This window comes from Bubalus kerabau, chromosome 4 (assembly GCF_029407905.1).
Source record: "Bubalus kerabau isolate K-KA32 ecotype Philippines breed swamp buffalo chromosome 4, PCC_UOA_SB_1v2, whole genome shotgun sequence".
Lineage (NCBI taxonomy): Eukaryota > Metazoa > Chordata > Mammalia > Artiodactyla > Bovidae > Bubalus > Bubalus kerabau.
Window position 1 is genome coordinate 173,819,328 of NC_073627.1, and position 26,396 is coordinate 173,845,723.

A 26,396-nucleotide genomic window follows, 5' to 3' on the forward strand; every position below is an offset into this window, starting at 1 on the left:
TCTTGTGGAAGGTAGAAGGGATCAATCATTTTGATCTATGCAATGTTGATTTCCTTAGGCTAGCTGGGGTTATTTCCCCTGTTATGATGGTGGGAGAAACATCTTGCAAAGCCTAGAAACCTACAGAGGAAAGTCCCTCAGGAAGCTTGCTTGTTGAATGAGTCTGACCACAGCTTTATCCGACTGTAATTGGTTTTCAGTGATCAGAAGATTTGGGCTTTCCATGTCTGCCTTCTCTTCCCCTCTTGCCATTTGTAAAGAGAGGTGAGTATTGATTCTACTTGAAAAGTATGCCCAGAAGATGGCATTCATTCTAGTGGAATGATGAGAGTGGCACTTTGGTACTAGCAAACATCAGGCTGGGAGTCTAGAAATGAAAGAGATGAAAGAGCCCTGCAGAGCTGGTGAGGCGTGAGCTTGGAGAGTCCCCAGCCTGGCAGGGAGGGGCTGCAGAAGCAGGTGTGGTCTCAGCTAACCTGGCTTCCTCCTCAGGCTGCCTTCCTTGCCCTTCTATCAAGGACATGGCCTAAATCCTCTTTGATAGACCCCCTCCCCCTGCCCCAGTGGGGTCCTGTTTCAGTAATCCAGGCCAATGGAGTGGCTTCCCCAAGCTGGAGGCACACACACAGGCAGGAGCAGTGCTTCTGTCCTCTGGAGTTCTGACCATTTCATTGCCTTTGGCGGCATCCACCCCTTCTGCTCTGAAATCCCTGCCCATGACCTGCTGCCTGTAGTTCTGCTGCCAAACAAAACTCTATATGTCTTGAAAGATGTTTTCCATTAGTAATTTATTTCCCTAGTATATATGAATCAAAGACCTCAGAAGGGATGATTAGAGCTTCAGAACTGCCTGAGATAATCAGAGAGACCAATAGCTGCAAGATCTTGGAGATCTCATCTTGCATAAACTGCTGTTATTTAGGTGAGCATAATAATAGCACAACATACCCCTCAAAGAGTTGTTGAGTGGATTTTAAAAGACAGGAATATTAAATGTTTAGCCTTGAGCCTGGACTTGTCATGGTCTCTCTGATTATCCCATGTGTGATGGATTGTGCTTAGTCGCTCAATCATGTCCAACTCTTTGTGACACCCTGGACTGTAGTCCGCCAGGCTCCTCTGTCCATGGGGATTCTCCAGGCAAGAATACTGGAGTGGGTTGCCATGTCCTCCTCCAGGTGTGTGATGGATTAGAAGAACAATATTCAAGGAAAGCCTGCTCCATGCCCAACCCTGAACTTGGCTTTGGAGATACATTGATAAGCATCCCTGCTCAGTCTCTCTGTTCTCCTGGAATTTTGAGTTGAGAAGGAAAGAAAATCAGAGCAGAATAAAGCCAGTGGGTAAGAAAGTCTGTCGCATCAACTCCACATGCTCCAGATGTCCCACTTTGTGGACAGTTCTGTTTCCACCATCTTAATTCTTACCTCAATGGAAGATGTTCCAGAGCCTCTTTTCCTCCCTGTGACTTATCTCCCAAGAGTTTCATGTTTCCAACTTTCTAGTAAACATTTCCTTGGCTTTACCATCATGACTTTAAACCCACTGTGTCTAGAAGCAAGTTTATCCTCTTCTTCTCCCTATCCTGACCTTCCCTCTGAATAGCACTGAGGTTTCCTTGTTCAGCTGTTTAGCTGGGCTCTCTGGGTCATCTGTAGTGCTTTTCTCTCCCCTCCTCTTCCCCCCTGTCCCGACACTCCTGGAGGCACTGATATTCTCTCAGTAGCTGATCAGCTGGGGCTCGGCTATCAGGGTCCTCCTTAGTCTTGCCTGTATGTTGGCCCCTCTGTCCTCTTTATCCCCAAACCTTGCAGGATGCCAAGCCATCCTCCCAACTTTCCTGTAAGCTACAGTGATCTCTCTGCCTCTAATCCCTCATGCATACACCCTCTGGTAGATTAATTTTCCCCAAACATGACTTCATGATATGATTTGACAGTCACCATTTATCGAGCACCTATTTTATGCCAGGTGCTATGCTAAGCATTTTATGGTCATTGCCTTTTAAAATCCTTCCACCAACTCTTTGCTGCTGCTGCTGCTGCTAAGTCGCTTCAGTCGTGTCTGACTCTGTGCAACCCCATAGATGGCAGCCCACCAGGCTTCCCCGTCCCTGGGATTCTCCAGGCAAGAACTCTGGAGTGGGTTGCCATATCCTTCTCCAATGCATGAAAGTGAAAAGTGAAAGTGAAGTCGCTCAGTCGTGTCTGACTCTAGCGACCCCATGGACTGCAGGCTACCAGGCTCCTCCGTCCATGGGATTTTCCAGGCAAGAGTACTGGAGTGGGGCGCTATTGCCTTCTCCCCAACTCTTTGAGGTCTATATAATTATGTTTGCTTAAATAGCAGAAGCTTATGGGAAGTGAGCAGTCTAAGATCTTATCATTAAGTGACGAGATATGAATACATTCTTTTCTGGGATCCCAAAGGCCATGTTTTACTAAATGGCCTGTGGATTTTTATTTTTTAATGTCTGTTGTCAGCTAAAAAAATATTTGGTGGCTCCCCATTGCCTGAAAGATAGGGTTCAAATAGCTAGCCAGTTTCTCTTGTTGCCTATTCTTTGTCACCATTTTTCTAGCATGAACTTATTGCTTGGACCAGGGCCTGGTCCTAAATTCCCCTTCAGTGCTTGGTTCATTCCAGCCTTTCTATTTTTGGTCATACTGAGAGCTATCTGAAAAGTCAAGAGACTGATAAAGGAACCTAATCTAAGCACTATTTAGAGAACAGGAAAAATTACTCAACTCTACTTGAATTAGAACAAGAAAAAATCATACGTAAGTTTAGTGAAAATGTCAAATGTTATGAAATAAATTTGTATCCCATGCTGTTAAGTCATGGCAACATAAGGTCAGTCTTTCTTCTGATGTTCATGAGCTAAGGCACTTGATGAGTTCCATGAATGAATGAAGGAATTTCAGAGTGGTGAATGAGAAAGCAAAAAGACAAGAGAGATGGACATCTTTGTATTTGGGGAGAATGAATGATGTAGGCATGTTTTATTTACAATGGTGAGGGCCTTACAGTTTAAGCAAAGATTAAAAAGCAAAAATACAGAATTTATATGTTATATTAATTGTAGAAATTTAACAAGCTTGAACTTGTACTGCAAAACAATGTAATACATTTGTGCTATTTGTAAGATGAAACAGACTTCATAAAAAATATTACTCTGTATGCCCAAATATAACCTGATGTAGTCATTTAGAATGATAAGCAAATAAATCTAACCATATTCAATAATTTTTCTTGGGTTCTGCCTTCCTAGAATGTAAGTGATGGGTGAAAATTAAACAGATGGTTTTATTAAACAATAGAATTAGTGTGATTATGCTTTGAGTATACAATTATGCACCAGAAGATAAAGAAAAACAAAGTCTCCCAGCATTCTGAAAATGCGACTTGCTGCCTTGGATTGCATCTGAAGTGTGAGTATGATTTGTGGATCAGCACATAGTTCTGAAGCAGAATTATAGATGATACACTCTGAAGAACTGAGTTTGATGACTCCAAAAAAATGGCTCTATTGATGACAAAGACAGTGATGTTGAAGATGAGCATGAAGATTTTAATTAAAGTTATTACAATATACATGAGGATGGGAGATTTTTATTGATATTTTGTCAGGGATTGTAAGCTTCTCCCTATATATGGACTTGCTTTATAGTTGGTCATATATGGCACTCACTGAGCTCCCTGGAAAGCATGCTTTTTGGTTATTGGCACAAGTTAAAAGTCGCAAGATGAGTGCCATCTTTAATCCTGATAGTACTGGTCTGTGATAAAAACTACAATTGAAATTAAGGTAAAAAAGTCTTTGAGGAATCTTGAGACCTGCCATGAATCTGAGGTCCTTCACGTTGGGACCTTGATGTGATTTTTCTGAGAGAAGATGAACCATAGGAGAGGCTTAGGTGAGGAGATCATAGGGAATTTCAAGTATTTAAAGTTTTAGATCATTCTTTTCCTCCCAGGCCTAAAATATCTAAGAAACTCTCCTTCTCATATCATATGTCTAGAAATCCACCTCCTTAGTCCTGCCTCCTTCCATCCCAGCCTTTCTCAACTGGGAGCCTCATCTGTGCCACTAACACAGAACATGATTTGAGCAACCAACCATTTTCTCATTTCTTCCAAGGGTGGTTTGTAACTAGTACAATTCTGGATGCATAAGAGAGAGATAAGAGAATACCATAGGACCTCTATTCTATCTCTTGGGGTGTCTTTCTTTCCTGGGATTCCTAGGTATGAAGACTCATCTTCCCATTAGATGAGAGAAACTATTTTTGCACACTTACTAGAGGCTAGGACTAGGTGGGCAGAGAAGGCAATGGCAACCCACTCCAGTACTCTTGCCTGGAAAATCCCATGGGCGGAGGAGCCTGGTAGGCTGCAGTCCATGAGGTCGCTAAGAGTCGGACACGACTGAACGACTTCAATTTCACTTTTACTTTTCACTTTCATACACTGGAGAAGGAAATGGCAAACCCACTCCAGTGTTCTTGCCTGGAGAATCCCAGGGAAGGGGGAGCCTGGTGGGCTGCCGTCTATGGGGTCGCACAGAATCGGACATGACTGAAGCGACTTAGCAGCAGCAGCAGCAGCAGGACTGTGCAGGACGTTTTGCTTACTTCTCATTTACTCTTTCTAACAAGGCCGTGGCCTGTGTGCCGTTATTTGCATTTTATGGCTAAGGGAAGCTAATTACTTGGTGATGAAGATGGTTATTTAGAAAACTAGAATTTGATCCCAGGTCATCTGGACTCCAAAGACCTTGCTTTTAATGCCTGCTCTCCATTGCATGTATCTTGTTATCAATTAGATTTCATCCCTTTGAATGATGACAAATATCATAAGACTCAGGTTTATAAGAATCATGAGCAAACCTCTCAGTCTGTTGTTTGGACTTTGTTTCCTTTCTCGTAAGTCTTACATGAGTCCATTCTTACCTGAGTCTGTCTGGATGTTTCCTGAAAATCGGACTTAAATTGATAGGGTGCCTGCCATGAACTTGGTGCTGTTCTGGGTAGCAGTGTAAGAAGAGAATTAGAAACTAACCCAAGAATTGCTCCTGGGGATAAGTTGCACCTGGGGTTGTGAGTGAGCCCTCCCTAAGGGGCCTGTTTGCTGTTGTTGCTCGGTTGCTAAGTTGTGTCTGACTCTTTGTGACCCAGTGGACTGCAGCACGCCAGGCTCCTCTGTCCTCCATTGTCTCCAGGAGTTTGCTCAGATTTATGTCTTTTGAGTCGATGACACTATCTAACCATCTCATCTTCTGCTGCCCCCTCCTCCTTTTGCCTGAAATCTTTCCCAGCATCAGGGTCTTTTCCAGTGAGTCGGCTCTTCACTTCAAGATTAAGGGGTCTAGTTAGAGATAAGGAAAAAGAAGGAGCTGAATGAGTAACAAACCAGCAGGAATTTGGGTATAGAGGGTGAGGAGAGAAGAGAGGCATGAGGGTTGATGTTGGCAGGCAGCTGAGGAACTTTTTGAAGCCCGGGGTTGTCTACCATGGAATTTTAACATGCTTGGACTATTGTCATGCGGCACCATCTTCACTCCTGTCATCTCTGTAAACCTCTTGCAGAGTCCACTGCACGTGTCAAGGTTCTGTGAGCTAATATACAGCAAGTGAGGAAATGAGTCAATTCCAGACCTGCGTTGACTTTTAAGGAAGTGAGGGAGTGCCTCCAATAAGCAGGACAAGGTGTAAATGAACTGATTCTGTTGGTAGGAGCTGGGGCTCAGAGGGGTCATGAAAGTGTCAGGTCCCTGGGAATTGTCAGAAAACTCGAGGAGGTGCCCCAGCTTTCCTCAAGATGAGTGATGGGGATTCAAGACAACCTCATCCAGGTCTTAAGAGGCATAGTGTCTGTAGCTCTGAACATATTTGCCTTACTCAGTGAACAATGAGGTATAGTCTCTGTCCTCAAGAAACTTGCAGTCTGGGCAGAAAGGCAGTTATTAGTACATAGAGGTTGTTTGAAAATCAAATCACGTCCCAAGCTTCAGGGGAAGGTTGGAATACTGAGCTCTATGAGTTCAAAGGAAGAGTGCAAAGCTAGGTTGTGCCAGGGCCAAGCATGGCTTTTTGGAGGCGATGACAAGAGGCTTAAAATAGGATTAGAAATTGCCCAGGTGAAAAAGAGTGGAAAGAACTTCCTGGGTAGACAGTCTGAGAATTCTGCTGCTGTTTGTACTACCACAAGCATTAGTTAACATTTGTTGAGTATCTACTATACGTACCGGGTACTCTTAGCAATTTAGATCTACCGAAATTTGAGCCTCACAACTCTTACGAGATACATACTGTCATTGTCAGTATTTTACACACGAAGGAGCTGTACATCGAGTATAAGGATAAATGCTGGAAGTGGTTAGAGATGAAGCTAGGATTGGTAATTAAAGGCCTGGTCATGGGATGCCATTGCTCTCTTCTTCTGGGGGAAGGAGTTCCTGGAATTTCCCTTTATCTGTCTTTGCTACCAAGGAATCTCTTTCCAGTTGAAATGGACCAATATTTGCATGTTAGTTGGTGTTGCATCAGCTGTGTATTGCCACAAAAATCTGTGACAACCAACCACAAAATATTTACTTAGCCCGGGAGTCAGTGCGATTCAGATGGTCTGGGTTGGACTTGACCGTCTCTGGGTTTGCTCAGGCGTTTGTGGACAGCAGTGAGTCAGTTCCGTAGCTCTGCTGGTCTTGGGGGCGCATGCTCACATGTCTGGGAGTAGGCTGGCTGATCTGGGATGGCGTGCCTCTGCTCTGCTCCACATGACTCTCATCCTCCAGCAGCCTTCTAGCTCAGGCCACGGTCACATGGCAGGGGCAGAAATAGAAGAATCAAGTTGAAATGCTCAAACCCTTTTTCAAGTCTCTGATTGCTTCCTGTTTGCTAACATCTCATTAGCCAAAGCATGTCAATAGGCCAGCCCAGATCCAAGGAGTGGAGAAATAAACTAAGAAGCTCATGTCAAAGGGTGTGATACATGAGCACGTTAATCCAATCAGCCTACCATCTATACTCACCTGCCCTCAGTCTGTTGCTGCCAGCCATTTATAGGATCACTTGGGGGAGTTGCTTGAGGCCTGTGCTTATTAAAACTGGGAAGGAAAAGAAGAGAGGAGAGAAGCAAAACAGGACAGCAATAATTTTGGAATGGGAAGAAAAAGAGACATAGAAAAATGTTATAATTCTACATTGAGTTTCTTTAAAAAAAAACAAAAACACTTATTCTAGAAATTTTAGAATAACTTTAGATTTACAGAAAAATTACAAAGTACAAAGAGTTCCCATATACCTATAACCAATTTTCCCCTCTTACTAACATATTAGTTTGGTACATTTGCCATAATTAAGGAACCATTATTGGTGTAAGATTATTAACAAAATTTCATATTTTATTCATATTTCCTCAGTTTTTACCTAATGATTTTTTTCTTTTCTGTTCCAGGATCTTATCCAGGGTATTACATCATGTTTTAGTCATCATATCTCCTCAGACGCCTCCTGGCGCTGACCTTTTTGCAGACTTGTCTTGTTTTTGATGGTGCTGGCAGTTTTGAGGTGAATTGGTATTTTATGGAGTACCCTTCATTGGACTTTGATATTTTTCTTATGATTAGACTAGAGTTATAGGTTTTGAGGAGGAAAACCACAGAGATAGTGTCATTTTCACCACATCATATCACGGGTTCATGCTTTCAACATAACTTATCACTGTCGATATTAAGTTTGAAACTACATTGAGTTTGAAAAATGACTCATATAAAGTAATTTATTTTAATTACATAAACTAAAGAAGAACAAACTTGCAAATGTTTTTCCTAATTCCAAGAGAACTTGGGCCGTTTAAACTACCATTTGGATTAAATATGATGAGATGGATGAGATCTTAAGTCAGTGGGTTAACTGTTACAGGCATGGTGTGTGAGTGCGTGCTAAGTTGCTTCAGTTGTGTCCAGCTCTTTGCGACTTTATGAACCATAGCCTGCTAGGCTCCTCTGTCCATGGGATCCTCCAGGCAAGAATACTGGAGTGGGTTGCCATGCTCTTCTCCAGGGGATCTTTCTGACCCAGGGATTGAACCCAGGTCTTCTACACTGTAGGCAGATTCTTTACCATCTGAGCCACTAGGGAAGCCCTACAAACATATTAAATAAGTTTAATTTCGCGTGACAAATACAAGGTGAGTAAATACAATTCCCCAAAGCAAACAAACAAAGAAAGCATCTTAATGTCAAGGTAAAATTATATCACCATGAACCATTGCTGTTGAAGGAGTATCTCTTATATGAGATATATTAAATATGCAAATACATATATGTGAGGATATCTCATATTTCCTGGAAATAAGCTCCTTTTCATGATTATTGGATATATAATAGCAGCTTTAATTTTCAGTAAGATCTTTCTTCCTCTTGACTATTGCTCTCCACCTTCCCCCATCCAGGTTGCTTCTAGTCTTTGGAAAAATGATATTGTCTACCTCAGAGTGTTTCATTCTCAAAAGAAGTCCTGGGAAGAATTTCAGGATTCTTCATTTCCTACCATAAAAGTGTGGGACCTCTGGTTTCAATGACAACTCAACCAAGTGGAAGCACGATATTGGGACACATAATTCTCTGTTTCCATAGTTTAGGGGCACAAACAAGAAGAAGCAGATAGAGGGAGCATTCACTTATTCAAGTAACATTTATTAAACACCTGTTATGTGCCTGACTCTTACCCAAGGATGGTGAGATGGTCACTGCCTTGAAGGAGTTCAGTTGTTTTGTAGAAACAATGACAAACCGGTATGGATGGTGTGATAGGAAAGAAGTCCCATGTGTGCGGCTGTGGGCATGGCTCAGGGAAGATTTCTCAGAATGCTGGACTTGCAGGATACCTGAAGGAGAAGTAGGATTAGGGGAAAGAGGCATTTATGTGCATGCATATGAGCACCCATGTACATGTATTCGTCTGTGCATGTAAATAAAGACTGTTTTGGTGGAGGGAAAATCATATCTATGAAACCTAGAGATAAGCATGGTTGTGGCATGCCCAGAGGTCAAGAATGATTTAATCTGAGAGTTTGGTTTAGGAGGGTTTCGTAGATGCAGAACTGTCAACCTGCTCTTACATGATGGGTGGGAGTCAGCCAGCCAATCAAGGGGGTGGGAGGCCAGGACTCTCTGAACAGGGACCACAACCACAGCTTCAGCAAAGGTGCAGAAGACATGAAATGCCTGGTGCCTTCAGGTGAACTACAACCAGCTCAGCCAGACCAGAAAATAGATTAGAGAGAGGTGGGTACAGAGAGAGGGGAGGTGGGAAGGTGACAAGAGTCTCAGGTCCACCACTCAGTAGCCTTGAGATCTTGGATGAATTATTTGAGATCTCTAAGCCTCAGTTTTTTTTCTGCCTTAAAACAGAGACAACAGACAACAGCAGTTATGGACCCTGCTCCTTAGCATTGTTGTGAGCCAAATGAGATTAGCGGGCGGACAATCCAGCACGTTGTTTGGCATCTAGAGAGAGCTCAGAGAGAGGCAGATTTGATTGTTCATTACCTTTAAATTGTTAATGCACTGATCAGTAGCCACTGTTTGCTGCAGGGAGTGAGGGTTTCCTGAACTTCCCTGGGAGAAAGCCTTGGCTAGGCAGGGGGCCTAGAATGATCCTGGTAGTCAAGGGCTAGGCATAGAGGTGAAGGGAGATTATTCTCTAGGTTTTGGTCACAGGGTCAGACGTGTCCTTGAAGGCTACTCTCAGTTCTTGTTCCAATTTTCATCCCCTTTCCTCAGAATTTTTTTTTCCCCTAAAATAGAAGTGTGCATACTGGAAATGATGGTGGTAAGAAGGAGCATTAGGCAATTCTTTTTTTTTTTTTTTTTTTTTCATTTATTAAAGTACTGCTCTGCTAAAAATTCTACTTGTTGTTTTCAGCTTTTCAGTTAATTGGCTGACTCTGGGTATGTAGAATGTTTAACAAGATAGAAAATTTTGTGTCTTTAACTAGGAGAAAATCTGGAGAGAGAACCTGCTTGCAATGGACTGAATGCTTGTGTCCCTCCAAAATTCTTATGTTGAAATCCTAACCCCCAATGCGACAGCATTAGGAGGTGGGGCGTTTGGGAGGTGATTAGGTCATGACTGTGAAAGGACCCTTATAACAGGACCCTGGAGAGCTGGTGCCCTCTTTCTGCCACAGGTGATCTAGTCGCTAAGTTGTGTCCAACTCTTGCGACCGGATGGACTGTAGCCTGCCAGGCTCCTCTGTCCCTGGGGTTCTCCAGGCAAGAATACTGGAGTGGGTGGCCATTTCCGTCTCCATCTGCCATGGGAGGATGCAGTAATTCTGAAATCCAGAAGAGGACTGTCCTCAGACGTCTACTGCTGGCACACTGATCTTGGACTGTCAAAATGTGAGAAATAAGTAACTGCTGGTTATAAGTCATTCGGTCTGTGGTAGGTTGTCCAACAGCCCAGATGGACTAAGACACCGCCTCCCCATGGCCAGTGCCAACTGAGATTCAGACTACTGAGGCCCCCATGGCTCTCCTCTGAGGGTGTTTGGGGCCATGAGTTCAGGGCCTTAGGGTTAGACCACTGGGTATGGAGTTAGTATTAATCTCCTACACACAAACATGAATAGGATAGCAGGAACTCACTAAAACTTCATTACTTCTCTTTATAAATTAAGAAAAATGCCTAACCAGCTTTTGACCAAATCAGCTTTTCTGGCTATTTCTTTACAGTCACCATACTCTTGGATATTTATCAGAAAAAAAAAACAAAACTAATCTGAACAGATGTTTGTGCCCACCTGTTCACTGCAGCATGATTTACAGTGGCGAAGATACGGAAATGGTCTAAGTATCCGTTAATGGATGAATGGATACAGAAGGTGTGATATATAAAGAACCAAATTAGTAAAAAAGAAAAACTGAGAGTAGGCTGAGAAAAACCCACCTGAATAATTGTTTTATCTTAGTTTTTTAGAATAGTCTTGATACATTTTCACTCTTTATGTTAATAATATCTTAGTAAAGATTGAATTATAAACATAATTTAAAAAAAGCATTTCAAAAGTAACTGTTTATTGTAAATATTTCAGAATTTACCAGTAAGGCACAAAGTACAGCCTCCTACAATTTTGCCATAATTTTATAATATTTTGATATATACCTTTATAGTTTATCAAATATATATATAATTCTAAATATTATATGTTCTATAACCTTTCTTTAATCACTTTCTATATCATGAAACTCTTTCTTGCTATTAAGTATTTTTGTTGTAATAGCTGCATGATACTCTTCTATGAATCACACTTTGCTTAATGGTTTGCCTGGAAGCAGGCCGTTTAGATGGCTTTGTTTTTTTCTTTGCTATTACGACTAGTGCCATAATGAGCATTCTTGCAGTTAAATATTTGTGCAAATTTATGTTTTACTTTCCTGCTTTAGGATACATTCTCAGAAATAAAATTCTGGAGTCAAAGAGTGTGTGTTTAAGATTTTGACACACATTACCTCTTTGCCGTAGCAGATGTTATATACACCACTGAAGTGAACCCCTGGCACTAGGCATTGCCATTAGTTTTAATACTTGGCAATTAAGCAAGGAGAGAATGATATCTTATTTGAAGATGCATTTCTTTGATGACTGATGAGGTTCAGCATCCTATTTGTTAATTGATGATTTATTTTTCTTCTTTCATGAATTACCTACCTGTAATGACCTTCATATATTTTCCAACTTCTGGGTTCATCTTTTTTTTCCCTAGTAGCAATGATAATACTAATATTTTATTGAGGTCCACTGTTTGCTAAATGTCTTGCCTCAATTATCTCATCTAATTCACATGGTTACTCTGTGAGGACGTAAGGGACATTTTTCCTCCTGACGTTGAACGTGTGATGTTTTTTCCAAGATCCCATTTCTACCTGTGACACCAACTAGGCATCAGTTCTGACACTAACTACCCAGAGTTAGCATCAGTCACAGGTTTAAGGGCTCAGTTTCACAAGACTGCCTTCAGTTCAGATGCTAATTACAAGTATCAGGTGACTGAGAGACTGGCTGTAAATTGGGGTTCCCACAACCCCATTCTCAGGTTTGATGGATCACCAAACTGGCTCACAGCTCAGAATAGCACTGTGCTTACTGTTACAGGTCTATTATGAAAGATGTAAGTGAACAGCCAGATGAAGAGGTCCAAAGAGTGAAGTCCAGAAGGGTCTTGGGTGCAGGAGCCTCTGTTCCCATGGACAGACCTCGTGTTTACCAACTCTCAATCTCTCGAAACTCTGTGGTTTGGAAGTTTTCATGGAGACTTCATTCATTAATCATTGAGCATGGTATATTAAATCACTGGCCATTGGTGATTAACTTAGTCTCCATCCTCATTCTTCATAGAGACTGGGGGACAGGACTGAAAGTAACAAATCTCTAATCAAGTGTTGGTCTTTCTAGTGACCATCCCCATCCTCTCTGAGGGGCCCACCAAGAGCCACTGGTTAGAACAAGTCACGCTTCTCACACCCTTATAACTCAGGGCTTAAGGAGCTCTGTACCAGGACCTGGGGACAAAGATCAGATATTTTACTTGTTGTACTCTAAGAGGTATTATCTTCATTTTGCAGAGAAAGAAACTGAGGCAAAGAGAGAACATGGCCTCAGTCTTGCATTTGGCAAGAGGGAGTCTTGGAGCTGATTTGATTTGTCTGTCTGCAAAGTGGTGTTATTTATTAGTTCATGAAATAAATATAGTAGCTTATTCTGTGATAGATGTTGCAAATATGTTTTCTTTCTGGAATATAATTTGTCTTTCATTTTTTGACTATGGAAGTTTAAATTTTTGCATTATTATTTTATTATTTGAAAAGCTCATCTAGGGACTTCTCTGGTATCCAGTGGTTAAACCACCTTCCAATGCAGGGGAGGTGGGCTCAATCCCTGATCCGAAAAGATTCCACATGCTGTGGAGCAACTAAGCCTGTGTGGCATAATTGTGGAAGTCCACACACCTTAGAGCCCAAGCTCTGAAACCAGAGAAGCCCATGCACCACAACTACAGAGTAGCCCCCACTTGCTGCCCGCATAGCAACAGAGACCAGCACAGACAAAAATAAATACATAAAAAATTAAAAATTAATTAAAAACATTATCTTAAAAAAAAAAAGAGAAGAGCTAATCTCCAGGCATAAAAACAGCTTAGTGACAAGTTAGTCACCTTCCCACTCTTGGTTCCCAGGCTTCAGGTTTCCACTCCAAGAGTTAAAAAAAAATTATAGCTGAATCCATTCATTTTTTTTTTTGGACTATGACTTCTACCTTAAGTGCTATATATAAAGCATATCACTACTACAAGATGTTATGAATATTGATTTATGTTTTCCTTACAACTTTTATAGTTTTTTAAGATCTAAAATTTTAAATCCATGGAATTTATTTTTACTTTATGGCATAAAATTTTTTCTCTGTAGTTCACTTACATTTGAATTTTAAATTTCAAGGGAAGACAGGGCATATTTCATGTCCAATTTCAGAATCCAAGAACATGAATTATGCAACAATAAAAAGAGAAAATTCCTCATCTGGAGGGAATACTGAGGATGACACAAGGAGAACTGCTTCTGTGAGAGAAAGTGTCTGTGCTCGTCATCTCACCAGTGGGATCCACAACTTTTAACAGAACCGGTTTGAACAAATTCATGTGATGAAAGAGGAACTCACAGGGCCACTCCCAGCATACTCTCCCAGTTGGATTTCTGCCACCATATTCTGCTGCAACCCCCAGGAAAAAATGAAGGAAGGGATTCTCCTCTACATACCAAGTTTGGGCACTTTCTCAATTTTCCTGGGTGGAGATCCATCCTCTCTCATGATTAGTGCAACCAGGGCCTTTGGCAAATAGCCAGTCCTGTGACCCATGATGGCAGATCTTGACTCCTGAACCTTATTTGGCTGAACCAATGCCAAATGGAAACTGGACCTTGGGAGCCACAGTTCTGGGGGAAAGTGGTGAGTTAGACGGAGTCTGGTCAGGGGAAGTCCAAACCCTGTTCCACTTTCCATTTCCATACTGGTGAACATACTCAGATTCAACAGGATCTCTGAGGTCCTTTCCAACTTGAAGTTTATGGTCCTTCCGGGCATGCCCCATTATCACCCTCATTTATTCATTCATTCGTCAAATATTTATTAAGCACCTACTGTGTAGATACAAATTGTTCTCATAATTAACCGAAATGAAATGTATTGAAAGCTCTTCAGGAAAATAAGGCTCTCTATAAACTCATGTACATAATAAGACTTAAAAAAATCTTACGTAACAAGATGTCCCAAGATAGGAAGATTTCAAAATAGGTTAATTCAGCTGCCAAATGACATCAGATACCAGCTTATTTCTGCCTTTCCTCTGTTCCATTTTCAGCGTGTTGGTTGGGTCCCCTCATTTTCTCAACAGAGCTGAAGCAGCTCATTGTATCCTCATGTATCTAGGGGTACAGAGAGTATTGAAATACCTTGAGCTTTCAAGATTTATGAAACTGCTCCTAAAGGCTTTCTCATCTTTCTCAATATGTTTCTGTCAAATATCATTAGCCAGAATGGGAGCATATATCCCTTCCCAAGTCAGTCACTGATACGAATGGAAGCTCATTCTAATCCAAGTTCTTCCTTACTGGGATAGGGTGGGACTGGGATCTAGAAAAATGAAGCCAGTCAGAAGAGTCTGGATAACTCAACAAATCCAGAGTTCTGCTAGCAAGGAAAAATGCTGTTGGGTAGACAACCAAGTGTCTGCCTCACCAATCTTTGTATTTTTTTTTTTTTTTCCAATCTTAGACACAAAATGTGATATCTCATATTTTTGTTTATGTTTGCTTTTTAATTCAGTTGGGCATTTCTTCCGTATTTCTTGGCCATTTAAAATTTTTATTTTATAATTTTCTTGTCTATATCCATGGCCTATTTTTCTCCTGGCATATTCATTTTTCTTATCAAATTGTAAGAGTTCTTTGTTTATTATTTTTCTAGTGGTCCTGTTATTTCCTTCCCCATTCCTTTGCTCTGGATCAGGCAATCGTGAGTTCTTTCTTTTCCTTCAGTCCCATATACTTTCCAAATTTACCTTCTTGGAGCTGTTGCCAAAATTCTTTCCTTTATAACAGACTCATCCCTGGTCTAGTGCAGAACAGTTTCCCACCAAACATCTCATCAGTCCCCAGTCTACTGTATTCTTTTAGAATAAATGTCGCATCCTCTTTTCCTCTTCCAATTGCAGATGCCCCAACTATGGCTCTCTTTGGACGTCGCCATGGTCTCACAAAAGTTTTCCTCCCTCCAGTGCCCTCTCTTTCATCCATCCTGCAGTATATCAGTGACAAACACTAAGGTGTGGATAACACAGCTTCACAGCCTTTGTGACTAAGGCTGCCCTCTGGCTTGCTCAGTGGCCTCTAGACTTCTAAGCCTAGAATGTAAAATGTGCTCTGTTCTGTTCCAAACATCCTTTCTCACTGTTGCCTTCTGCTCCTATGAGAGCAGTCTACTGTGCCGAATCCTGCTCTCTGCCATGTCCTTTCTTGCTTTCTCTCATGTCCTTATGGTGAAATCTCACCCATTTCTCAACACCCACCTCAGAGCTACCACCTTAGCAAAGTCCTCCCAGGTGCCTCAAGTCAGAATGACCTTCTCTTTCCTCTTTTGTAAGCATTTTTATTTACTGCCTGTGTTTGAGTGTTTAGGATGTCTTACTTGTATCACTCACTGTCCCATGCATGTGGGGCTCTCCACAGCCCTCATCACCTCCTAGAGTTTATGTGGAGGGATGCTCAGTGTGAGTTGCTGAATCTGTTAGTGCTCAATAAATGCCTGACCATAACAATTCCTCTTGGTGTGCAATTAACCTGGGGGTCAACTTAAATTTGATTGCCATTTAGCACTTGCTGGAGCAAGGCTGATAACCACTACATACAAAAACACTTTTGGGAAAGGAGGTGTTTTCCACAGTCTCTTTGTAGTATGGATTTTCAAGCCTCAGTTTTGATTTGTTAGCAGATGACTCCATGATGGTACTTCAATCAATCAACCCTTTTAGCTATTTTAAGTGAATTCAGCCTTGAAATTGCAACTACAAACAAATCTTTATAAGTCATGCTAAATTATGGGGAATGGAATCAATTGTAGAAATGTACATTTCTAGTTCCTCTTAATAAACTTTAAAAGATATATAATAGCCAGTAGTTATTGACAATTTGCTACACATCATGCACTATTTTAAGTACTCTGCTGCTACTGCTAAGTCATTTCAGTCGTGTCTGACTCTGTGTGACCCCGTAGATGGCAGCGCAGCAGGCTCCCCCGTCCCTGGGATTCTCCAGGCAAGAACACTGGAGTGGGTTGCCATTTCCTTCTCCAGTGCATGAAAGTGAAAAGTGAAAGTGAAGTTGCTCAGTCGTGTCCGACTCTTCACTACCCCATGGACTGCAGCCTACCAGGCTCCTCCATCCATGGGATTTTCCAGGCAGGAGTACTGGAGTGGGGTGCCATTGCCTTCTCCGTTAAGTACTCTACATATGTGAATTAATTTAATCCTTATCATACTTTTAAGAGATAGGTACAGTGATCATTTTCATCTTAGATATGGGAAACTGAGGCCAGAGAGTTTCAGAAACTTGCTTTAAGTCACAAAGCTATTAAGTAGAGGAACCAGGATTTAAATCCAAGTAGTTGGATTTCTCAACTTGCACAGTGAAATGAACTCTGAGTTGTATTTTCACTGACCACCAAGGAGATAAGTAGTTCTTTCAAAGCCATTCAATGTAAATTACTTTTTAAGCAACCTTAAGTTTTCAGGGACAGGAGGACAAAAAGGAAAAGACTTGGGTGGGGAAACTTTTGGGCTACGTCTCCAGTTATAAGAATTAAAAGCTTTATTCTTCTGCCATCTCACATTACTCTTGGTTTTCTTGCTAGAACTCCTGATGATCTGGAAGGCCCAGTTAAGAATGCAGAGAGATGATGGGAGGTAAGTTAGAAGGAACATTACAGAAACTGCAGTTTTGTGCTGCTGTGATGAATTTTCTGTTTTGCGAAGATAAGCTTTTTGTAGATTTTAACAACTATGATATTACTTCCCTGGTGGCTCAGACAGTAAAGTCACAATGTCTGCCTACAATGTGGGAGAGCTGGATTCTATCCCTGGGTCAGGAAGATCCTCTGGAGCAGGAAATGGCAACCCACTCCAGTACTCTTGCCTGGAAAATCCCATGGATGGAGGAGCATGGTAGGCTACAGTCCATGGGGTCGCAAAGAGTTGGACACGACTGAGCTACTGAACTGAACTGATGGTATTTTATTTATTTATTTTTTTTCATGGTAAAGACTGCTTTATTGGTGGCAGCTAATACAAGTCAATAAATATTGATCCCCAAAGAACTCAGTTATGTATCAGATTACTGGTCCACAGACAGCTGAATGGAATTGAACCAACTGATTGCTGGGAGGATAAACTCAAGTCAATCCTGCTTCTTGGGAAATGAAGCCACAGCCAGTTCATACATGGCATATGCCGTTCCACCAACTGTAAGAACCATGGTGGCTCTATACAGGAGGGCATCAGCCATCCCACCCTTCAGATGCACTGGAATTCCATTATCCTCCTGAAACAGCTTTTGTTTCTCTGGAACCTTATTTTCAAACTGCCTGCGTGAAGAAGTATTTATGGTCCTCTTAGCAATCTGACGGAGAGCCAGAAGATTCCGTAGCATCTTGGCTCAGTTACTACCCACCAACCGCAACAACTGACCACCAGCAACGAGAATGCCCCACGCTGGAACCGGAACTACCTTCTTGATGGTATTTTAATCATTTAATGAGAATGTGCCTGCCAATTTCTCTACCAATGGCATCCTAGAATAAAAGGATTTATCCTAATGGGATAAAACTGTAAATCTCTTTTGAAAAAAGAAAAATAAATCCTTTGATTTATTTTCCCTGCTGTCTGTAGAACATGTATTATGAAATACGCTTAGCAGTGATTCTCAAAGTGTAGTCTGGGGATCCTTAGGGGTCCCTTGGACCCTTTCAAGGAGTCCATGAGGCCAAGACTATTTTCATAGTGATACTGCGATATTATAGAAATTTTTCACACTCATCCTCTCACAAGTGCACAGTGGAGTTTTCCAGAGGCAGCAAGTTGAATGCAGAAGCAGACCTGAAAAACTTTTGGCTTTTCTTAAGCCAAACATTAAAGAGATCTCCAAAATGAAAAAAAAAAAAAGTGCGACTTTTCACAGTAAGTTATTTTTGTTTTTGCTCTTTGCAACCCCATGGACTACAATGCATGAAATTCTCCAAGCCAGAATACTGGAGTGGGTAGCTGTTCCCTTCTTCAGGGGATCTTCCTAACCCAGGGATTGAATCCAGGTCTCCCACATTGCAGGTGGATTCTCTACTAGCTGAGCCATGAGGGAGGCCCAAGAATACTGGAGTGGGTAGCCTATCTCTTCTCTGGTGAATCTTCCCAACCCAGGAATCGAACTGGGGTCTCCTGCATTGCAGATGGATTATTTACCAACTGAGATATCAAGGAAGCCCTTTTGAAAAATACTTTCATAAAAATATGTTGTTTGTGTTAACCCATTACAATGTAATGGATTTATTCCTGTTGTTTTAAAATAAATATTCTCAAATGATCAGTTTTAATTCATGATACTTTGGTCACCTAATGCAAAGAGCTGACTCATTTGAAAAGACCCCGATGCTGGGAAAGACTGAAGGCAGGAAGAGAAGGGGACGACACAGGATGAGATGGTTGGATGGCATCACCGACTCAATGGACATGAGTTTTGGTAAATTCCAGGAGTTGCTGATGGACAGGGAGGTCTGGAGTGCTGCAGTCCATGGGGTCACAAAGAGTCGGGCACAACTGAACTGAACTGAATTCATAATACACTCCATATCAGTAGGTATGACCCATGTAAGCAAAAGCTCTTTAAGATTCTCAATCAATTTAGGAGTGAAAGAAGATTCTGAGACCATAAAGTGTGAGAACCATGGATATAGACTAAGATCTAAGTCATGAGTTATATTTAGGTTATACTCTTAGATCATGATTTCATCTCTGTATGTGCTGAATATTTATTTAATGCTTGAAGTGTATTCATTTAGTTATTCACAGATTCAGTGGCTATTTGTTGAATGCTTGCTGTGTGCCGGTGCTGCATGGACCATTGAGAGTACAGTGGGGAGCAAGACAGCCTTTCCTCCCTGAGCTTAACCTTGACATTCATTCATGCAGCTTTTCCTTTACCAGTGATACCCAGGATCTGCTCTAGTCTTAGCAGAGCCCCCAAAGGATTTATAATCCAGGGAGGCAAGACACCTGTGTGGAATGCTTAAGCAAATCAGGATGAATATAGTTACATCATCATTAGCAGCTCTCATGATATAGGAGCTCAGACAAGGGAGAAATCAGTGTGGATTGGTATGATAAGGAATTCTGGAACTGGACTTCAACCCCGAAGGACAGTCAGGCTTAAGAGAGCCCAGTTTGAGAGGAAGGGGCCAGGCTGGGTGGGGGAATAAGTGAGCAGATTTGTGGAGGTGAATCACTGTCACTGTCCAGCATATAGGGATGGAAAGAGGCCTGCCTCATGGAAGAGTCTCACGGAGGGGAACTCCTGGGTTTTCTTCTGAGGTTGATGGAAACCTCCTTATGTCTTCTAAGATGCTGGTCATCTGCTGTGATGGGTCTCCTGGATGTGATTACAAATCTGTGCCATCATTTAGTTCAGTTTAGTTCAGTCGCACAGTCGTGTCTGACTCTTTGCAACCCCATGAACTGCAGCACACCAGGCCTCCCTGTCCATCACAAATTCCCGGAGTCCACTCAAGCTGATGTCCATTGAGCCGGTGACACCATCCAACCATCTCATCCTCTGTCGTCGCCTTCTCCTCCTGCCCTCAATCTTTCCCAGCATCAGGGTCTTTTCAAATGAGTCAGCTCTTCGCATCAGGTGGACAAAGTATTGGAGTTTCAGCTTCAGCATCAGTCCTTCCAATGAACACCCAGGGCTGATCTCCTTCAGAATGGACTGGTTGGATCTCCTTGCAGTCCAAGGGACTCTCAAGAGTCTTCTCCAACACCACAGTTCAAAAGCATCAATTCTTTGGCACTCAGCTTTCTTTATAGTCCAACTCTCACATTCATACATGACTACTGGAAAAACCATAGCCTTGACTAGATGGGGATTGTTGGCAAAGTAATGTCTGCTTTTGAATACTCTGTCTAGGTGGGTCATAACTTTCCTTCCAAGGAGTAAGCATCTTAATTTCATGGCTATAATCACCATCTGCAGTGATTTTGAAGCCCCCCAAAATAAAGTCAGCCACTGTTTCCACTATTTCCCCATCTATTTCCCATGAAGTGATGGGATCAGATGCCATGATCTTAGTTTTCTGAATGTTGAGCCAACTTTTTCACTCTCCTCTTTCACTTTAATCAAGAGGCTCTTTAGTTCCTCTTCGCTTTCTGCCACTTATGAGTGGTATCATCTGCATATCTGAGGTTATTGATATTTCTCCCGGCAATCTTGATTCCAGCTTGTGCTTCTTCCAGCCCAGCATTTCGCATGATGTACTCTGCATATAAGTTAAATAAGCAGGGTGACAATATACAGCCTTGACGTGCTCCTTTTCTTATTTGGAACCAGTCTGTTGTTCCATGTCCAGTTCTAACTGTTGCTTCCTGACCTGCGTACAGATTTCTCAAGAGGCAGATCAGGTGGTCTGGTATTCCCATCTCTTTCAGAATTTTCCAATTTATTGTGATCCACACAAAGGCTTTGGCATAGTCAATAAATCAGAAATAGATGTTTTTTCTGGAACTCTCTTGCTTTTTCGATTATCCAGCAGATGTTGGCAATTTGATCTCTGGTTCCTCTGCCTTTTCCAAAACCAGCTTGAACATCTGGAAGTTCATGGTTCACATATTGCTGAAGCCTGGCTCAGAGAGTTTTGAGCATTACTTTACTAGCGTGTGAGATGAGTGCAATTGTGCCATCATTCAGTGTTTCCCAAACTTGCAAGACCCCAAACTTTCCCAAATAACAGAATTATCTGTAAGGACTTGTTAAGGTCGTAGATTCCAGGGCTTCATCCAAGATGTACTAATCTGGAGAGGGGCCTCGTGTTCTGTGTCTTTATCAGTCATACTAGGTGATTTTCTTTTTTTTTTAATTATATGCAAGTTTGGGAAATGTAACTTGCCCCATTTCCAGTGATTCCAGCCTTAATGGTGCACACAGGGAAACTTTAGAAAAATGCCACTGCTTAGGCCCTACCCACAGTGACATAATCAATGACAACAAAGTGATGAAAGTAAACGTTGACTAATGATAATTTGAGTAAAATTAGCAGGGGTTTTAGTAATTTTTCATCAGTTGCACTGTGTTTCTGACAGTCTAGGAATCAGTTAGGAATATCATATCTGTGTCAGATAACAGTGTTTATCTAGTTTCAAGATGCCAAGAATCCAGCAGTGCAGACAGGGTGTGTTTATTGGTGGGGTGGAGGTCACTTGCTTTGAAGAAGAATAAAAGAACATTTACTGTTGCTTCGGGCTACCAGTGTTTGTTCAGATCACAGCAGAAGTTGATAGCATCTGCTTGAGGCCCCACAGGAAGTAATCCCCTGGCTTCACTTAACTGGAAACTTTGGAAGGAAGGAGAGAAACAAAGTCATACCAGGGCCTCATTATTCCTGAGAACTTTTTGCATAATTGTGACGTATGTGCCACTTGATCCCACAGGAAAATCAGTTTCATTTTACTTAGAAAATGTTTGTTTTTCCATTTATGAAATCAGGGACTCTAAGTTTTGGGATGTCACGGAGTCAGAAAAATGTGAGAGGCCACTTGTCTTTACTGCTTACTATCTCTCTCTGCTCTTCCTCATTCGCTGGACCAGGCACCAGGAGACGTGAACTCTGAGCTGCCTCTGGCTACTGGCTTGCTGTGTGACCTTGAGCAAACACCTTGCCCCGTCTGGGCCTCAGCTTCCCTATCTGTTTGAAGAAAGATGTGCTCTGTTGAGCCCTTCCAGATGCATTTTTGGAAAAGTATAAACCTCACTTATGACATTTCTCTGGCTCCTTTTTAGAAAAAGAAAATGTAGTTTATAGAGCCAAAGGGTTAAACTGCACCTATAAAGAACTATGCTTGTAATGTGGTCCAGTGGAAGAGGGTCTGTGCAGGGACTTAGAAAACAGTCTGAGTAGTCAGGAAGGCATATCTGAAATTCGGAAGAAAAGAAGCGTCTGAAGCTTGACCTTCTTGGTTCATCTTCCTGCTAGGTTGGATAGTCCTGAGCTTGTTCTCTATGGGATCTGTTTTCTTCATTCATAAAATAGGGTTGATAACTGTGATACCCACCTCATGAAGTTGTTCTGACAGGTAGATAAAACGATATGCTTAGTATCTCAATAAAAACTAGCTGTCAGTATTTTCCTCTTATAATTGTGGTTGCAGTGGGTGCTTTCTCCTTTCTGTCTTGTGTCCCTTGGTAGTGTTCCAGCTTAGTTTTGTTAATGCATCTTTATTCTTTCTACTCTATAATTATTTTGGCTTGGTTCACCTAAGGAAAGAAGAAAGGAAATGCTTTTTATGAAGTGAAGTTTTAAAGAACAAATAATATACCTGGATGGTAAAATTCAAAGAAGGTGAAAAATTACCTGTATTTAATGGAGACAGAAATAGAGTGCAAAATTTGGAAAAGGTAACAGATCTCTGGGTGAGGGATTGCTTCCTAGCACTGTGCCTTTTGACCTTCATTTCCGGAGCAAGAACTTTCTATGCAAACCATTGGCATGAATCAGAGAACATCTGGGTCCTCACGAAGGGCAGCTTCCAGAGCAGAGCAAACAGTCAAGACCTTCCTGCCCCCTTAGTCTGCCTCTTATCTTCCTGGCCCCCGTCCCGGGGAATGGAACAATGACGGTAAGAAGTTCACGGCTGCAAAAGAGCTGGTCCTGAAAGTCAGCTTCATATTCTCTGTGGGTCCTTGCGTGAGTTGCTTGCCCCCTCAACCTCACTCAGAATCTGTACCTGTGAATGGGTTTGTTGGAACAGATGTTATGTTCCATGCATCGGGACTACCTAATTTTATTAAAAATACAACAAGTTCAGACACCTCAGGGATCCTGGTTCAGGAAAGTCGAAGATGAGTTGAAAGCCATTGCTCCTGAACCTGTAAAACCCTAGATGTCCTCCATTCATGACTCACCCTCCTAATGGAAGTGAGAGAATTCAAGCAAGTTTCCTCTTGCACAGGGTTGTCATCCAGTCCGTGGTTTTGGAAGTGTGAACTCCTGTGAGCCATGAGGGTTTGTCTGAAAGTCTCAGACAGAATCATGTGTGAGTCTTTCCTTTGCTTTTAGATTTGCTGTTGTTCAGTCACTGAGTCATGTCCAACTCTTTGCGACCCTATGAATTGCAGATGTCAGGCTTCCCTGTCCTTCACTATCTCCTGGAGTTTGCTCAGACTTGTGTCCGTCAAATCAATGATGCCATCCAACCATCTCATCCTCTGTTGTCCCCTTCTCCTCCTGCCCTCAATCTTTCCCAGCATCAGGGTCTTTTCAAGCGAGTCAGCTCTTTGCATCAGGTGGCCAAAGTATTGGAGCTTCAGCATCAGACCTTCCAATGAACATTCAGGGTTGATTTCCTTTAGGATTGACTGCTTTGATCTCCTTGCTGTCCAAGGGACTAATTCTTCACCACTTTGTCTTTTTAGAAGATTAGTGACATAAATTTTCATAAGTTATGATCTTTTATATCAGTATAATTAAGGACTATTTGTTAATCTAATATCTGAATTTGAGTTCCTCTGAAAACAAAGCCCAAGGCAAGGTTTTAGGTGAGATGTTTATATGGAAGGTGACCCCAGGAAGTGGAAAGAAGGGATGGGAGAAAAACCAGTAAAGGCTATGTCACTTAAGTAGTCACTGTTGTGGGCAGCTGGGCTTAATGCCTTGGGCACCCTCTGTCAATCCATATAGTTCAGTGGTTTCTAACCAAGTGATTTTTCTCAGTGGCATTTGGCAGTGTATGGAGATATTTATGGATATCACAACTGGGGAGGGCTACTGGGATCCAGGTTGCTGATAAATATCCTACAATACACAGGACAACCCCCCACAACAAGGAATAGTTCAGCCCCAAATGTCAATGGTGCTGATGTTGAGAAACCTGTCTCAGAACTGTTCCTCTTATGGATAATGACATCTACTCATCAACCCTCACCGCCTCTGGATGAAGGCTGCCTCTGGGAGTGTGAACATCTTCAAACCAGCAGGCTGTACTTGAATTAAGGCTGAGCAGGTTTCCATGGTTTTGGAGAAGTCCCTGAGGCAGAAAAGCATAAGGTAGCCTGATGTATGCTAAAATCAGGCCAAGTCAAAGGCGAAGTGACTAAATGTAATTTTCCTAGCTGAGTTTTGGGGCTGTGGAGAATATGGTACAGCTGGAAAAAAAAAAATGTAGACCCTAAAACTACCATAATTTATTTGACCATGAAAATGGTGAAGGCTGGAAATCCAATATATTACAGAGTCACTGTATGGAGTGGTTAAAAGCATGGTATCTGGGGCAAGACTGGCTGCATTCAAATTCTGCCTCCAACAGTTTTTAGCTTTGTGGCCTTGAATAAATTAGTTAACGTCTCTGTCCCTCAGTTTTCTCATCTAGAAAATAGGTTTAATAATGATTCCCTCCTCATACAGTTATTGTAAGGATTAACTTTTATTTTACATGTATAGATGTAACATATATATTTAACGTAACATTTTAACAGTACCTGGCATTTGGTGAGCTAACTGCTGCTGCTGCTGCTGCTAAGTCATTTCAGTCGTGTCCGACTCTGTGTGACCCCATGAACTGCAGCTCAGCAGGCTCCTCCATCCATGGGATTTTCCAGGCAAGAGTACTGGAGTGGGGTGCCATTGCCTTCTCTGGGTGAACTGACTGACTGGCTATTAGCATCATCCCAGGGCTTGAGTTCTCGACTTGGGGAATTACAGCGTTCATCTAGCTTGGCCCTTTTCCATTGGTAGTCAGCACAAGTCTTTCAATTCAGTTGAAAAATGTTTATTGAGTGAGCTCTTATTATAAGCCAGATACTGTGGTAGGCTCTTGGCCAGTCTCTTAGTAATAAGGCTAGGAATTTCTCTCTTTCCTCCTCTACTCTTTGTTTATGTACTACCATTCTGGTCTACATTCCATGGGGTTGAAGAGAGCAGCTCACGCACACGTTCCTTTCTTTGGTTTCGTGACGTGTGTGTGGAGAGTAAAGACTGCAGGACTTAGAGAAATGAACTCCGCTCAGTTCCGGGCTCCACTTCACCATTCACTGGCTATGGGTTTGGGAAATCCCTTTGCTTCTCATTCTGACCTTTGTGAGTGAAGATAACCCACTTCTGCGTCACTGTGAGACTGAATGCCATAGTGTAAGGAAAACTGTGGTCAGAATTCCTAAACATACCAGTAGTTCGTTGTTTCCCTTGAATGGCCAGTCTTCAGCATTCTGTGTGGGACTGTGAAACTTGAAACAGATTTCTGGGCCTTAGCCATGTGGTTCTTCAGAATATCTTGAGGGATACCAAGGGACTCCTTAATCAAAAATGTTTGTTTCTAGTCAGTTTTGACGATCAGCCAAATTTGAGAATCATTAAACTATACTGTGAGTGCCATGGAGCAGAGATGATGTCCTTTATGGTTTTAAAGTTTATTTCTTTATTTTTGGCTGTGCTGGGTCTCTGTTGCTGCACGGGCTCTTGTCTAATTGTAGTGAGTGGGTGCTGCTCTCTAGCTGCAGCGTGTGGGCTTCTTCTTATGGCAGCATCTCTGTTGTGGAGCGCAAGCTCCAGGGCATGTGGGGTCAGTAGTTGCCACTCCCAGGCTCCAGAGCACAGGCTCAGTAGTTGTGGTTCACTGGCTGAGTTGCTCCACAGCATGTGGGATCTTCCCGACCAGGGATCAAAGCCGTGTCTCCTGCATTGACAGGCAGATTCTTATCCGCTGCATCACCAGGGAAGCCCCGGGAATGATGTCTTATTCAACTTTGTGTTCCCATTGCCTGACAAAGTTCTTCATATACAGTATAGTCAATAACTGTTTTCTGAATGAACAGAAGACTAAACCTCTCTGTACCTAAGAAAAAACAAGAAAGATGCAACACTCCAGGAGTCACCCTGTTTCCCCCATTTGCATGTTTGCTGACCCACATTCTTTCCACTAAATTAGTTTCTGAAGCACCTGAGCTAACTTACACCTGGGACTATAATACTTGAGCAGCTTGCACTGTATGTTCAGATTCACCATGAGTGACAGTATCTGCTCTT

The 26,396-nt window shown here is 42.1% G+C and overlaps 1 protein-coding gene across 1 annotated transcript; it reads right to left on the reverse strand.

Moving 5' to 3' along the window:
- Window positions 1–17,350: 17,350 nt before the first annotated feature.
- Window positions 17,351–17,870, reverse strand: LOC129650697 (cytochrome c oxidase subunit 7A2, mitochondrial-like). Its single transcript, XM_055579459.1, has one exon. It carries the CDS (start codon window positions 17,765–17,767, stop codon window positions 17,516–17,518), a length of 252 nt encoding a protein of 83 aa, XP_055435434.1. The 5' UTR covers window positions 17,768–17,870; the 3' UTR covers window positions 17,351–17,515.
- Between the last annotated feature and the right edge of the window lie 8,526 nt (window positions 17,871–26,396).

Bases quoted from the DNA above. Each gene is read 5' to 3' on its own strand.
- LOC129650697 (XM_055579459.1), bottom strand. From the start codon at position 17,767: ATGCTACGGAATCTTCTGGCTCTCCGTCAGATTGCTAAGAGGACCATA.